At 38.2% G+C, this 12,666-nt stretch overlaps 1 protein-coding gene across 3 annotated transcripts in view; it reads left to right on the plus strand.

The window, feature by feature from the left end:
- LOC122396474 overlaps window positions 1–12,666 on the plus strand; it is a 126,948-nt gene that overhangs the window by 107,175 nt on the left and 7,107 nt on the right. For all 3 annotated transcript variants that reach the window (XM_043394924.1, XM_043394922.1, XM_043394923.1), the window contains exon 3: window positions 2,549–2,778. In XM_043394924.1, coding sequence (XP_043250859.1) covers window positions 2,549–2,778 — 230 coding nt within the window. The remainder of the gene's footprint in view (window positions 1–2,548; window positions 2,779–12,666) is intronic.

Genomic DNA, 12,666 nt, shown 5'->3' on the forward strand with positions numbered 1-12,666 from the left:
CTTTGCATTTAACCGAGCCACGGTTTTAATGCCCGTACATGCATTAACATGCGCCGGTTGGATGCATGGAATTCTGCAGTTCGTAATCGCTTCGCCGGTATTTGTACGCGTCGTGAAACTGCGAGGGAGGCGATTTATCACGGATAATATGATTAATATCAACCAGAGATCACGGTGCATCGCGTTAACCCTGAAACCCGTGCATTTACGCCGACGTTGAATCGTCGTTTTTAGATTCGAATCCCCAGCGGGTGTAAAAAATATTCCAAACGAAACCAATGTCAATAAAACAGAAAAAACATTATGGTTTTTGTACCAAAAATCAGTTTATTTATTATTCTAGTATTTAGTGGGGGACGAAACAAACTCACATCGCACGGTGGAAATTCGATTAAGCTTAGACTTGAATTTTTCGATCTGCAGGCATTACTTGTTAATTATAATTATTGTGAAACGAAAAACGCGATGACAAACCACCAAACAGAGCCAAGAAGGCGTAATCGCGGATCTAGGTTGCGCGTAAGTTTGTTTTGTTTTGTCGCGGGGCCTAATTACCTGTATAATTGCAACGATTACGGCTAAACCCTTCGCCCTAACGATTTCTTGCCCCGGAGATCCCGTTTCGCGTTCGCCTGGAATCAGAAAAATGAAACGAAACATGATTGATCTATACACACCTCTACTTTATCACGCTCCCCATTAGACGATTTACGTACGTACGTGTACGCGATATGGCGCACACATCCCGGAAAGGAACTCTAATTACTTTATCGCCGTTACTAGCGAGACCCGTATACATCAAACGATGATGGCCCATCAGCGTCGATACCAGCAACGAACGAGCCAGTGATTGATTGTGACTGTCAACGACCTCGGTCATCCTGCTAGATCCCAGTCTAAAGATCGTGGCACCCAGGTCTACATATGGGGTGGAGAAGAACAATCGAGTTATTTGAAAAAAGATTGCTAAAACCCTGCTTCGACATATTTATGTTTATACGCTGCGTTTAACCAGTTTCTTATTTTAAACAAAAGTAATGCTACCTCACGTTACTACCCCATTGTTTGGATGTCCGAAAAAGCGAAAAATTCGTAGGTTTATTAAGGTCCATAATATTTATACCGATATATGTTATCTCACGTGAAATTCGTGCACCAAGATGGAGTGACCACGAAATAGAAACTCGGTTTCTCGTTAGATCCGACCGATTTACCGCGCCAAGTAAACCGCAATTGACCGAGTGACTTTATTTCGAATATTCGCGGTATCCTTGATTGACCGCTTAGAAAGCTACACAACCCTCGGCGTAAATTGATCGGGCATATAGATTTTTCAGTTCAAGAAAACCGTGCAGGCCATTTCTCATTAAGCTTGATATTAAAAAATAATTGGCTTCGAATGACCGGTCTTCCTTAGTCCCTTTTACAAGGCAAGGTACTTCTATTTTAAACATAGAAGACAGCGTAAATGATAATAGTTGATACATTCGTCGGATAGAGGATGAAAAATCCTTTAAAATGACTCTTCATTCAAATCGATTGCGTAATTAGCCCCGGAGGAAACAATTATTTACGAACATAATGAATTCATTTTCAATTAAATACACAATTTAGAATCCAGTTTTATCGCGCACCGGTTGTATAATCGATAGGAATTGCAGAAACCTCTTTGGGCGCGTAGAGTCAAAGTAAATGTTAAAATAAACATAGAAGACAACGTAAATAGTAATAGCTGAGATGATCATCGGATAGTGGATGAAATGCCCTTTAAAACGAGCGTTCGTACGAGTCGATAGCTTCATTAGTTCCGAAGATATAGCGATTTTAGTTTAAACTCGATGCGGTGGCTAGTTTCGGAGATATGGTTTGTTTACGTTTCTTGTTGCGCTCGCGCGAGTTCATTGATCTCGCGCGCGCGGATAGTAAACAGTGCGTAGTAAATTCTTGGAAATACTACGCCGAAACTGGGTCACGACAGTCACGTACGCGGGCTAGGTCAGTACCACGCACGTGCGACAAAGAGGTCCGACTCCGCTAGACGAAGACAGATATAGTTGAATTAAAAAAATTACCTTTTACATAAATTACGATATCTCGAAAACGGAAAGTCCGATCGTCAAAAACCAAAAGCCATTTCAAAGAGGAAGCTTTGCCGCTTCTAACAATGCCTTGATAATTAATAAAACACTAATAGTTTCGGAACTGCACGCGTCTAAAGTTTTACTATTTTTAATACGCATGAATAGGCTATTATACGCGAGACGGACAGTGAGTGAATCGAATTAAAGAAATTACCTTTTACATAAATTACGATATCTCGAAAACGGAAAGTCCGATCGTCAAAAACCAAAAGCCATTTTAAAGAGGAAGCTTTGCCGCTTCTAACAATCGCTTAATAATTAATAAAACTGTAATAGCTTCGGAACTGCATGTCTGTAAAGTTTAACTATTTTTATTACGCGTTCTTAGACTGTTCTAAGACAACGAAGACTGAAGATTCCTTTCGTTTTTATATTCCAATATATTGATATCTCGATCGTCTTTTCAGGAACGATTAAGACCGCCTACGTACAACGCTGAGGACTACGCGATCGCGTTGAGACGATGGGGAAGGCGTCCATTAGGAAGCGTTCAAGAATTGCAAGGTACCCTGCCGTCCACAACCAGTTCGAGTTCCGGTTACGCTTCCGGAAGCGGCGAGATGACCTTGAGACAATTCACGTCGGTCAGCGAGCTTCTGAACAAGCTTAGGGCGGACCTGAGGCTGGCATTTCCAAGGTTTGTGAACCCCTAACCTGTCTTGAGATTAACTAAGAACAGGATCGAGATCATTCGTCGATACAAGCATGTTAAACTTTTCTAAACTACTATTGGGATCTTTAGATATAAATGATAAAAGATATTGATCTTAACTTTTTTAAATGAAATTATTTATAGGGTATCAAGGAAAGCGTATTCAAGGTGTTCCTCTTAAATCGAACATCTAATTTATTTCTATTACTATGGACGATAGAAAAGAATGACAAAGGGTTGAATGATTCGAAGGCATCGATTCGATGGAGATAAAAAGAGTTCTCCCAGTCACATAAATTTATTTTATTAACTACTATGGATGTAGTCGACATCGAGACGAGTTCAACGACCTATAATATAATGACCTTAAAAAACCTCCAGAGAGACACCTTGGAATCATTAAAACCTTTATCAATTTTTCTACACTTTATAGTAATGAAAATAATTGACATAGGTGTACTATATAATAAGCTAGATTTGTCATTATTATGCAATTAGATTCGTGGAATGTTCTCATTGCCCGATAAATTCGATTAAAAATTGTTTCGAGAGCCGTTCCCCGAACAAGAGGAAAGGAAAAGATTCGCTTTCGAAGGAAACTTTTCAACGATGCAGCCGATACCCCGAAGAACTTGATTAACCGTGAACAATAATTAGAATAAACTGAATTCGCGCTCTCTCGCTGGAACTAACAACAAGAACGACTCGAAAGGCTTCGATATTAATCGAACAGGAAGAAGAGCTCGAACGGACAGGGATTTACAGTTACTTTTTACGCATTTTTTTCGACGTTCGAACATCGAGATACGTGAATCTCGTACGGCTCGTAAAAATTCTTGTTCGATACGACAACAGATTAGCTTGGTGGTCGTTAAACCTTCTCGCGTTAAATGAGAAAGCGTTGAAGATACATTAACGGGCATCGGTCCATTTTTATTTTGCGCACGATCGTGTCTAAATAGACGAGATATGTATATTATAACTGGCCACATTCTTAACGGACTATCGAAGATTTTATCGTTGCCCCTCGTTTATTAATTTATTCCAAGTGTTTTTTCTTCCCTGCAAGAATACTGCTTCAGTTTTGAAAAATGTTTAACGGAAATTAATACTATTATTAGATCATATTAAAACTTTTACGACGTTTCAACCACGAGGTGTGTGGTCCTCTTTGAGTGTACATAAAAAAAATTTCAAATCGTTCTGAAGAAATTATTTTTAGTTGCAGGGGTCAATTAGAATCATTTTTGGTCAATAGACATACCCCCGAAATTCTACCCATTTTCGAGAAAAAAATTCGAGCAGATCCCTAAATTTTTCGGCGAAAACGAAAAGTTTCGAATCGTTCTAAAAAAATTATTTACGGCTGCGGGGGTCAATTACAATCATTTTTGGTCAATAGACATACCTGCGAATTCCTACGCAATTTCGAGAAAAAAATTCAATAGGTGGATAAATTTTTCGGCAAAATTGAAAAATTTCAAATCATTCTAAAAAAATTATTTTCGGTTTCAGGGATTAATTATAATCATTTTTGGTGAATAGACATACCCGCGAATTCCTACGCAATTTCGAGAAAAAAATTCAATAGGTGGACAAATTTTTCGGCAAAATTGAAAAATTTCAAATCATTCTAAAAAAATTATTTTCGGTTTCAGGAGTTAATTATAATCATTTTTGGTGAATAGACATACCCCCGAATTCCTACCCATTTTCGAGAAAAAAAATTCTTTTTTCCATAAGTTCGAAATTTCACGCGTATGTTTAAAAAATCATAACTTCCGAACGGACTGGAGGATTTCAATGTTTCGAAATGCAAACAACGCGTATTTTAATGAAGAATATGTACAAATTTTAATACTGTTGAAAAAGTTGCTGAAAATGTATTTGATACTTGGATGAACAATACACATTGGTGGTTGACCAGTGTTATTTATCACCCCTAAGCGTACGCGTGAGTTTATTGAATATCAGTTCCATTAATATCGGTGCTTGGCGCGATTGTCCAGTAGTCGATCTCACGTCGTACAGTGTAAGACGAGTCCCGTTACACGTCGCAGATGATTAAGGACGACTCTAAATGTTTGAGAATTTTTTTCTAACTGTCTCGTCAGCGATTCATTCAGCGGACGTTACAAATTCTCCGCGATCTCGGCGCCATCCTCTCGAGGCGGCCATCTGGCCGACGCGATTGTCCCACATACGAGAATCGCTTATAATTCGAACGAGGCAACCGGATAACCTGTAAGTAGCGGCCTCGGATAAACGAATACCGATATTACGGATAACTGTACCCGGCCGGCACGGCGTGCTCAATGTGCAAATCGATCTGGATGAGGCGCATTCTTGATTTCCACGATCGAGCCGTGTATCATTTGTCGGGATCTCGGAGCGTTTAGATCGGCGTTTTTGCCGCGGACCTTTACGCGTCTGTCCCGACCGACGAGATCAATTTATTTACGAGTCGATCCTAATAATTGCCTGTCTGGATCGATTAAATCAACGTTGACTCTTTTCTACCGGTCCAGAAGATCGTCTGCGACTTATATTCGTTATTCACGCTTTGGATAAATGTTTTATCGCAATAGATCGAAATATGTTCGATTCTGCAAGGAGACTTCGTTATTCCACGATCGATTTCGAAAAATGAAGCGCGTAAAAAGATAACGATCGAACCAACTAAGATAGAGGTTAAAAAAGCTGAAATAATAGTTCGTAGAAATCGCAGTTAATCGTAGGAGATTGTGAAATATTTAAAAAGAATGCTGCTTTCTCTCGACGAAATTCGCCGTTGATGCGGCAAAACTTTCGTTGAGAATGGTTTCGAGGATCAAGAGCGTTTAGGAATTCGCACGAGCCTCCGTACTAAGTCGTTAATGAAAAGTGATGCGTTATTAAACAGTAATCTGTTCGGGGAACGAAAAACGAAAGAAAGAAACCGCCGCGGCAGTACGAGTTATTATCAACTATTAAATCAACGTGTGATGTTTAATTGCATACCCGGGTATCGGGCTGATTAAACGAGAACATTATGAGTCCGAGGCAACTTATCAAAATGTCGCTCGTCACAAAACGAACCGGTGAAAGGAAGTACGCAGGAAGAACATGCAATTTATGTTCATTCGGTCTGCAATTCTGCCTCCACGCCGGCGCGGAACGACTCACGTGTCTCTTGGGGCCCTTGTTATGCGAATCAGGCTTCGTTTTCATTGATGTTCCGTGTCACGGGTGTATTTTGTCGGTCATCGTTCCTTTAAAAGGCCTTTCTTTCGATCTGTCGCGCTTTCAAAAGATCCCTGCGTTCATTCACGAAATCTGAGATCGTTGGTATGCACGAAACGAGTCCTTAATGGAAGACGTTACAAACCGAGGCTCGTACGATCGGTGACAGCGAATCGTGAAGGATTTATTAGGCAGTTCGCGCTAACTATTCTTCTCCTATTTCTAATAGAATGCTCGCAATCGTTGTTCCAGCGAATAAAACAACGAGACGCCTTAAGATTTTTGTTCCAATCAGTCTTAAGAGAAGACTTGCAAAATAGGTACAGTTTTATTGAAAATGTCTCGGTGTTTCCGCTGAAAATCTACCGTAACTATCCAAAGGAATAACAGTCTGAGGGAGGTAACAAAACTTTTAATTAAACTGAACTTTGAACCGCCTAATTGCTTCGTCGGATATGGAAAAACACGTTCGAGGGGAACGTTAACGCGATGCATTTTATATAAAGCAGGCTCGTTCTATGTTTCTTTTTCCACGCGGAGAAATATTAACCGCTCGAAAGAAGCCTCGACCGGCCACCGAACCCCACACGATACCCCGCGATGCTTCCGGTTCGCGTAACAGCGAATGCGTAACTGCTTCCTACTTAATGGAAACCAAGGAAGTCTCATTTTTTCTTCGCGCGATATCAGATCCCGTTCCTGCCTCTTACACGGGGCCGGGTAATGCATCGCGATTGGTTCCACGGACGCACTCGCGTTTCTGCTTGTCCTTGCGCCGGAAACCGCGAAACGCCATTATCCTACGCGCTGGATTCTTCGATTAACGCCACGGCTACAAACAATCACGGTGCATTTATTTTTGTAGCGATGGAATTAAAACGATAGACTCTCAAAGAAATGTACAATGTGTTATATGTTTCTTACAATTTTAATTAGAAATTATAAATGAGTCAGATGATTCTTGAGAATTAATTATGAGGGAATTAATAGATCTATGAAGTTTTCGTTTGGGATACATATTCATACATGTTTGGAGTACAATCACAAATTTTTATGAAGCATTTAATACAAAATTGAATGAGTTACAAATGTTACGCGCAGATCGTGTCAAACACCTGTCTATAAAGCATGAATATAGGCATCTGTCTATGGCATATATTGTATAAATTTTTTTGTACAGAATTGGATATAAATTTTAAAACCAGTTAATTCCATAATGATCCATCTTTACATTTTCTTGGTTTTTAATGAATTATTTTTATTATATTTAAAATAAAATTTAATTCGTCCATCGAGAAACAAGTGCATTTAACCTTTCTTGAAAGAAATCTGCTTTCAGGCAGGATGAACTCTTCCAAATAATTTTTAAATAGCGAATCCTGATTTTTAGACTCGAGTAACAAATTTATCGTTATTATCGATCACTCGTTTGAAATTGTTCCAATTTTATACGAAATGTAAATCTCTCTCCGAACAAAGTACGTTATCGTGTATGGAAATGGAATAAAAATGTAAATTATGCAATCCATGTAAGGTCGGAAGCATCGCGTGCGAGAGAAACGTCCAACGTCGTCGAGTCCTTTCGTTTTCTTCTGTTCATCGTCGTCCATCGTCTTGAATTTTAGGGTGTGCCCCACACACCAGGCAATAAGGAACACTTGATATTCATGCCCCGTCCGCCGAAAGCATTCTTACGTGTACACCGTAGTCTGCATAATGCAGGGTGTAATATAATGCACCCATTGCCGGACGAGGCATCGCATGACGTCTCCAGAAAAGCGTGTTTTCAATAGCAGAGTCATCCTCCTTGAAACAAATTCTTTTTCCTCTTGCAACTGTCCTGCACGATACGTGCGACTCATCCATCGTTTATCGAATAATATTTTATACAGTAGTTAATAAATAATAACACGTTAACCGGGGTCCAGTTACTTTTATCCTCTCGTAGTTGCTTGATCTTTTGTTTCATATAAAGTGCAAATATTAATTTTCACTGTTAAATAACCACCATACTCTAACGTTTCATCGACACACATCTTCACCACTCACGTTTGTTCCCATCTTCCTTTTTCTTTATTTTCAAAACGCAAATCAAACGTAGAATTATCCAAAGAACGATGCAAAGCTGCTTTACGATATTACAACGAGTTTCAATGAATGTTCAAACGAAATATGAGAAAAGTTATTGGCATGAGGGTTAAAGGCATCGTTCGGAGCGCGTTCTACAGGGTGGTCTCCGGTTATGCTTCGCTCCTTTCATACACTCGGCCGTCATTGTCGTCCCTGCACAAGCTTTCATTTTCTCCCGATATCCAAACGGAGTGGCCGTCGCGTATTTTTAAGGTGCGCCAACAAAGGCGACCTACGGTGTTCACGCTGTTGAATCGTAATACCACGGTGTATTTCGCGCACGTATACACACGTGAGTATCACGAAACCTCACACGGTATGCATAATACGCCCGGGTAACATAATGTGTCTATTGTTAGAAGAGAACTCTCTCTCTCTCTCTTTCTCTTTCTCTGTTGTTTACTCTCGGGTAAATAGGCGACGAGCACATACAGCCGTGTACATAGAAAATGTTTTCATACTCATTTGCATGCATTCAACTTGCGTACGGCGCTTATACACGGTGTTTATAGTGTCGCCGGGTCTAGACGCGAATCTTTCTGAATAGCATTTTCTTATCTTCGTTTTCCTTTTTGGAAACCCGTGGGTGCGTGCCGCACATGATTTATGGCTGTTTGTCCGTGCCGCGAATTAAAAATAAAGATAAACTCGCGACGGCGGTCGGTATTCGAGACTCGGAATTTCTATGGCGGTAATTATGTCCATTGTCTTCCGGATAAAAGGAAACGTCCAATCAAGTTATTATTCGTGGGTTTTAAAAAATATTTACATTTAAATAAAATGAAAACTACGAAAGACAATCGAAATAATATCGTTTGAATGACCACCGCGATTGCGTTTCGGTGGAGTGAATAATATAGTTTGGAAACGTTTACAAATATTCCATAAATATTCTACGATATTGCTTTCATTCTCAGTCGTCGCGAGGAAGCTAAACGTGACACGATCTAAGATAGCTGTCGTCTATTACGAGTGACTTTCGTTCGATCTTAAAAGAGAACGCAACTCGCAGCTTCGAATCAAACTCGTCCGTGGACCTGTCAGTCTTTCGCGTTCGTAATATGTATTTACTGTCCTTGCACCTGTCTACTTTAAGACCGTCACACGTCTTCCCACCAGCTCGAAGCGGCTTAAGAGGGAAACTAGCGAGTTGTATAGTTTTTTTTTTTAAAAGAACGATCGATAAATACGATATCTGGTAAAGTGATATCCCATGGTAGCACGCTGGACGATCAGCAATCGAGCATGAAATACTACAAATGCATACACGCCGCGGAACTGGATGAAAATTAATCATTGATACCACCAAGCGCGTCGAATAATCGAATTAAATCAATTAATGAATTTTCGTTCGTATTCTGGCTATCCCTAAAGTCGCTGAGACTATTATGCTTATTATTAGAAACTCAGGAGAGAGTTAATCCTTCAAATAACGTGATACAAAATATACTTTTGAATTTGGCGCGAACAAACATAAAACTGCGATTTATCGATTATTATTCTCGACCACACTTCTCAGCGCCACCTGTCCCCTAATATATTGACTATGTATTGTCCCGCGTACATTAAAATACCCACAAAGATAAAAATACGTACATTTCTTGAATATTTGTTATTACTAATGGAAAGAAGAAAACATACGAAATCGATATGCTAAAATAAGATAAAGTTCGGTAATTGGAGCAATATATTAGATACGTTAGAATAAGCACAACTAAATGAGATTAGAGAAATATACTTTAAAAGATTATACTTTATTGTACATGTATAAAATTTAGTTTCTAACTCAGGTGTGTTAAAACATAGTAATTGTGCGAAACCATAAAATTTCTCGTCAATTAAACTTATCATTTACTGTTTATTAAAGTGGGTATAGAATGAGTTTATGGGATATTTGAAGCTGTGTTAAAATATAGTAGTTGTTAGGGCTGTAATATTATTCGTTAATTAAACCTACCACTTAATGTACGTATAAATTTGTATTATGTAGCTACTGTGTACTTATTTGCACATAATTGTAATTTATATAAGCATTTTGCAACTATTCAATATGGACGTAAACATCAGATTTTACAAAATACTTAAAATTTTTTCTAAGTACCGTTGTTTTCTAATGTTTATTTCTTTATACTCTATTTGTCATGCTTAATCTTACTTGTGCCAAAATTAAATTATGATTGTATATTTAGTCGTTTGATAAAGCAAGCGTTTATCAAGTATTTCTAAAAATATAGAAGCGATAATTCATTTCAAACTGTTATCGAGTCAACGTTGCAATCAGCCTAATTTTCTAAACAGAAAACCTGTTATTTTCCTTGGAGATAACGTTCACTTTAACCAAGAAATTTGTAAGACTATCCAAAATTGATATGTATTAACACTAAACATTCCAGTATATTATAATCAACGTTGTCTTGTGTACAAAAATCAGTTTCATACACATCAGATTATGACATTATCAAGAAACAACTTGTTTTCTCTCTTATTTTCTACCGATAACATCGACAGTATCGAAAATCTTTCTTGGCTTATTGTCAAGCTTTAATAACGATTTATTATATTCAAATTTGACAGTCGGAAATATATAAAAAAATGTTATTATTCTTTTGCGTATATTTTTATCACATAACACGTAATATTTTGTAACTCGTGGCTCAACGAATTTTATTTCGATTTAAGTATGTCAATAATTTTCCACGCTTGTTATCTTCGATGTATTCTCAAATGTGTAAACAAATTTTTACGCGGGAAGACCTACGTAACGATTGGAAATAGAATCTGATAAACGATAAATGCTCGATGGGCTACGTGTTTACGTTTTATTCCAAATTTAAGAAGACGTTCTGGATATTATTTTTTATTACTATTATTGCATGAGTCAAACCCCATCCAACGCCCACGCACCAAACATAGAAATAGAAAACTATTATCGAATATATTTATGATCAACGACTGAATAAATGATATCATTACACCTAAAGACCTGATGGATGACAGGCTTGTAAAGAATCTCGAAGCTATAAGAGCATAATACCCACGCAATCACATATTAATACCAAACGGATATAAATAATACATGAAAATAAACACAGTTTATTTGCAGAAATTCTCCAGCTTGAATAAATACACGCGTAGATGAACATACGCAGAGATAGCCATGTTAGATTGCAGGAATCATTCGCATTTCTAACCCCTTAACCGGTACGATCGAGATAAAGCAACAAAGGGTAAAAACAGAAGGAGAAATATAAATTTTAAATAAGGAAATAAGGATTGCTGAAAGATATATGCAAAATCATGCATCGTGCAGAAGTGTATAAAACATATACAGGGTGAGGCATTTTAAACAGGTCACCTGAATAACTCGCTTGTTTTTGAAGATAGGAGAAAATGCATTAGACCAAACTTATTTGGTATCGGGGGGCTCATAATCTGGTATTACCAATTTTTTTGTAGGTGGAGGCGTCAAGGAGATATGAAGGTCAACTTTGTTTTTTTAAATGGAACAGTATATTTTATTACTTACATTCTGATAGAGTGTTTCAAGGCGAATACAATGACCTATTATTAAGGTCATTCAAGGTCACCCAAAGTCAACTGCAATAGAAAATAAATTGTGTCAAAGCACTCTTCGAACACTTGGATACTTTGATACTGCTATTACAAGTGTTCAAAATGGCGACCTTGAACATGGATACATAGTCTAAATCGTTGCAATACTGATGACACTGCCTGGCAAATTTCATTTGTATCTATTACAGAGCAAGCTCTTCTTATACGTTCTTGCATGTCAAGTTTGGTAGTTGGTTTTTCGCGGTACACTTCTGCCTTTAATTTTCCCCACAAATAAAAATCGAGAGGTGTCAGGTCTGGGGATCGTGCCGGCCATTTGTTACTTCCTGATCGACCTACCCAAGAATCTCCAAATTTTCTATTTAGAAATTCTGTAACATTGCGTGCTGAATGAGCAGGGCATCCGTCTTGCTGGAACCACATGGATTGTCGTATGTCCAGTGAAGTGTCTTCTAACAATTCTGGCAAAACGTCTTCTAAGATTCTCAGGTACTTACTACTATTTAGCGTGCCATCAATAAAATATGGACCAATTATTTTATTATGAAGAAGACCGCACCAGACGTTTACAGACCAAGGTCTCTGTTTGTCGACTTCTCTCAACCATCGTGGATTATCTACCGACCAGTAGTGCATGTTGTGACGGTTAATTGCTCCATGGTTTGTAAATGTGGCCTCATCGGTAAATAACAATTTACTCAAGAACATTTCATCGTCTTGTAGTTTTTGTAAGCCCCATTCACAAAATTGTAAACGTTTTGTATAATCATTTTCAGTTAATTGTTGATGAAGTGATATGTGGAACGGATGAAATTTGTTAATGTGTAATATTCGTAAAATACTTCGTTGACTGATGCCACTTTCGCGTTCCAGTTGTCTTGTACTAACATGTGGATCTTGTATTACAGCTGCTACAATATTTATCGAGTTTCCATCATCAGTTGCTCG

This window comes from Colletes gigas, unplaced genomic scaffold (genome assembly GCF_013123115.1).
Source record: "Colletes gigas isolate AHSC1104 unplaced genomic scaffold, ASM1312311v1 Colletes_gigas_Sc00007, whole genome shotgun sequence".
Lineage (NCBI taxonomy): Eukaryota > Metazoa > Arthropoda > Insecta > Hymenoptera > Colletidae > Colletes > Colletes gigas.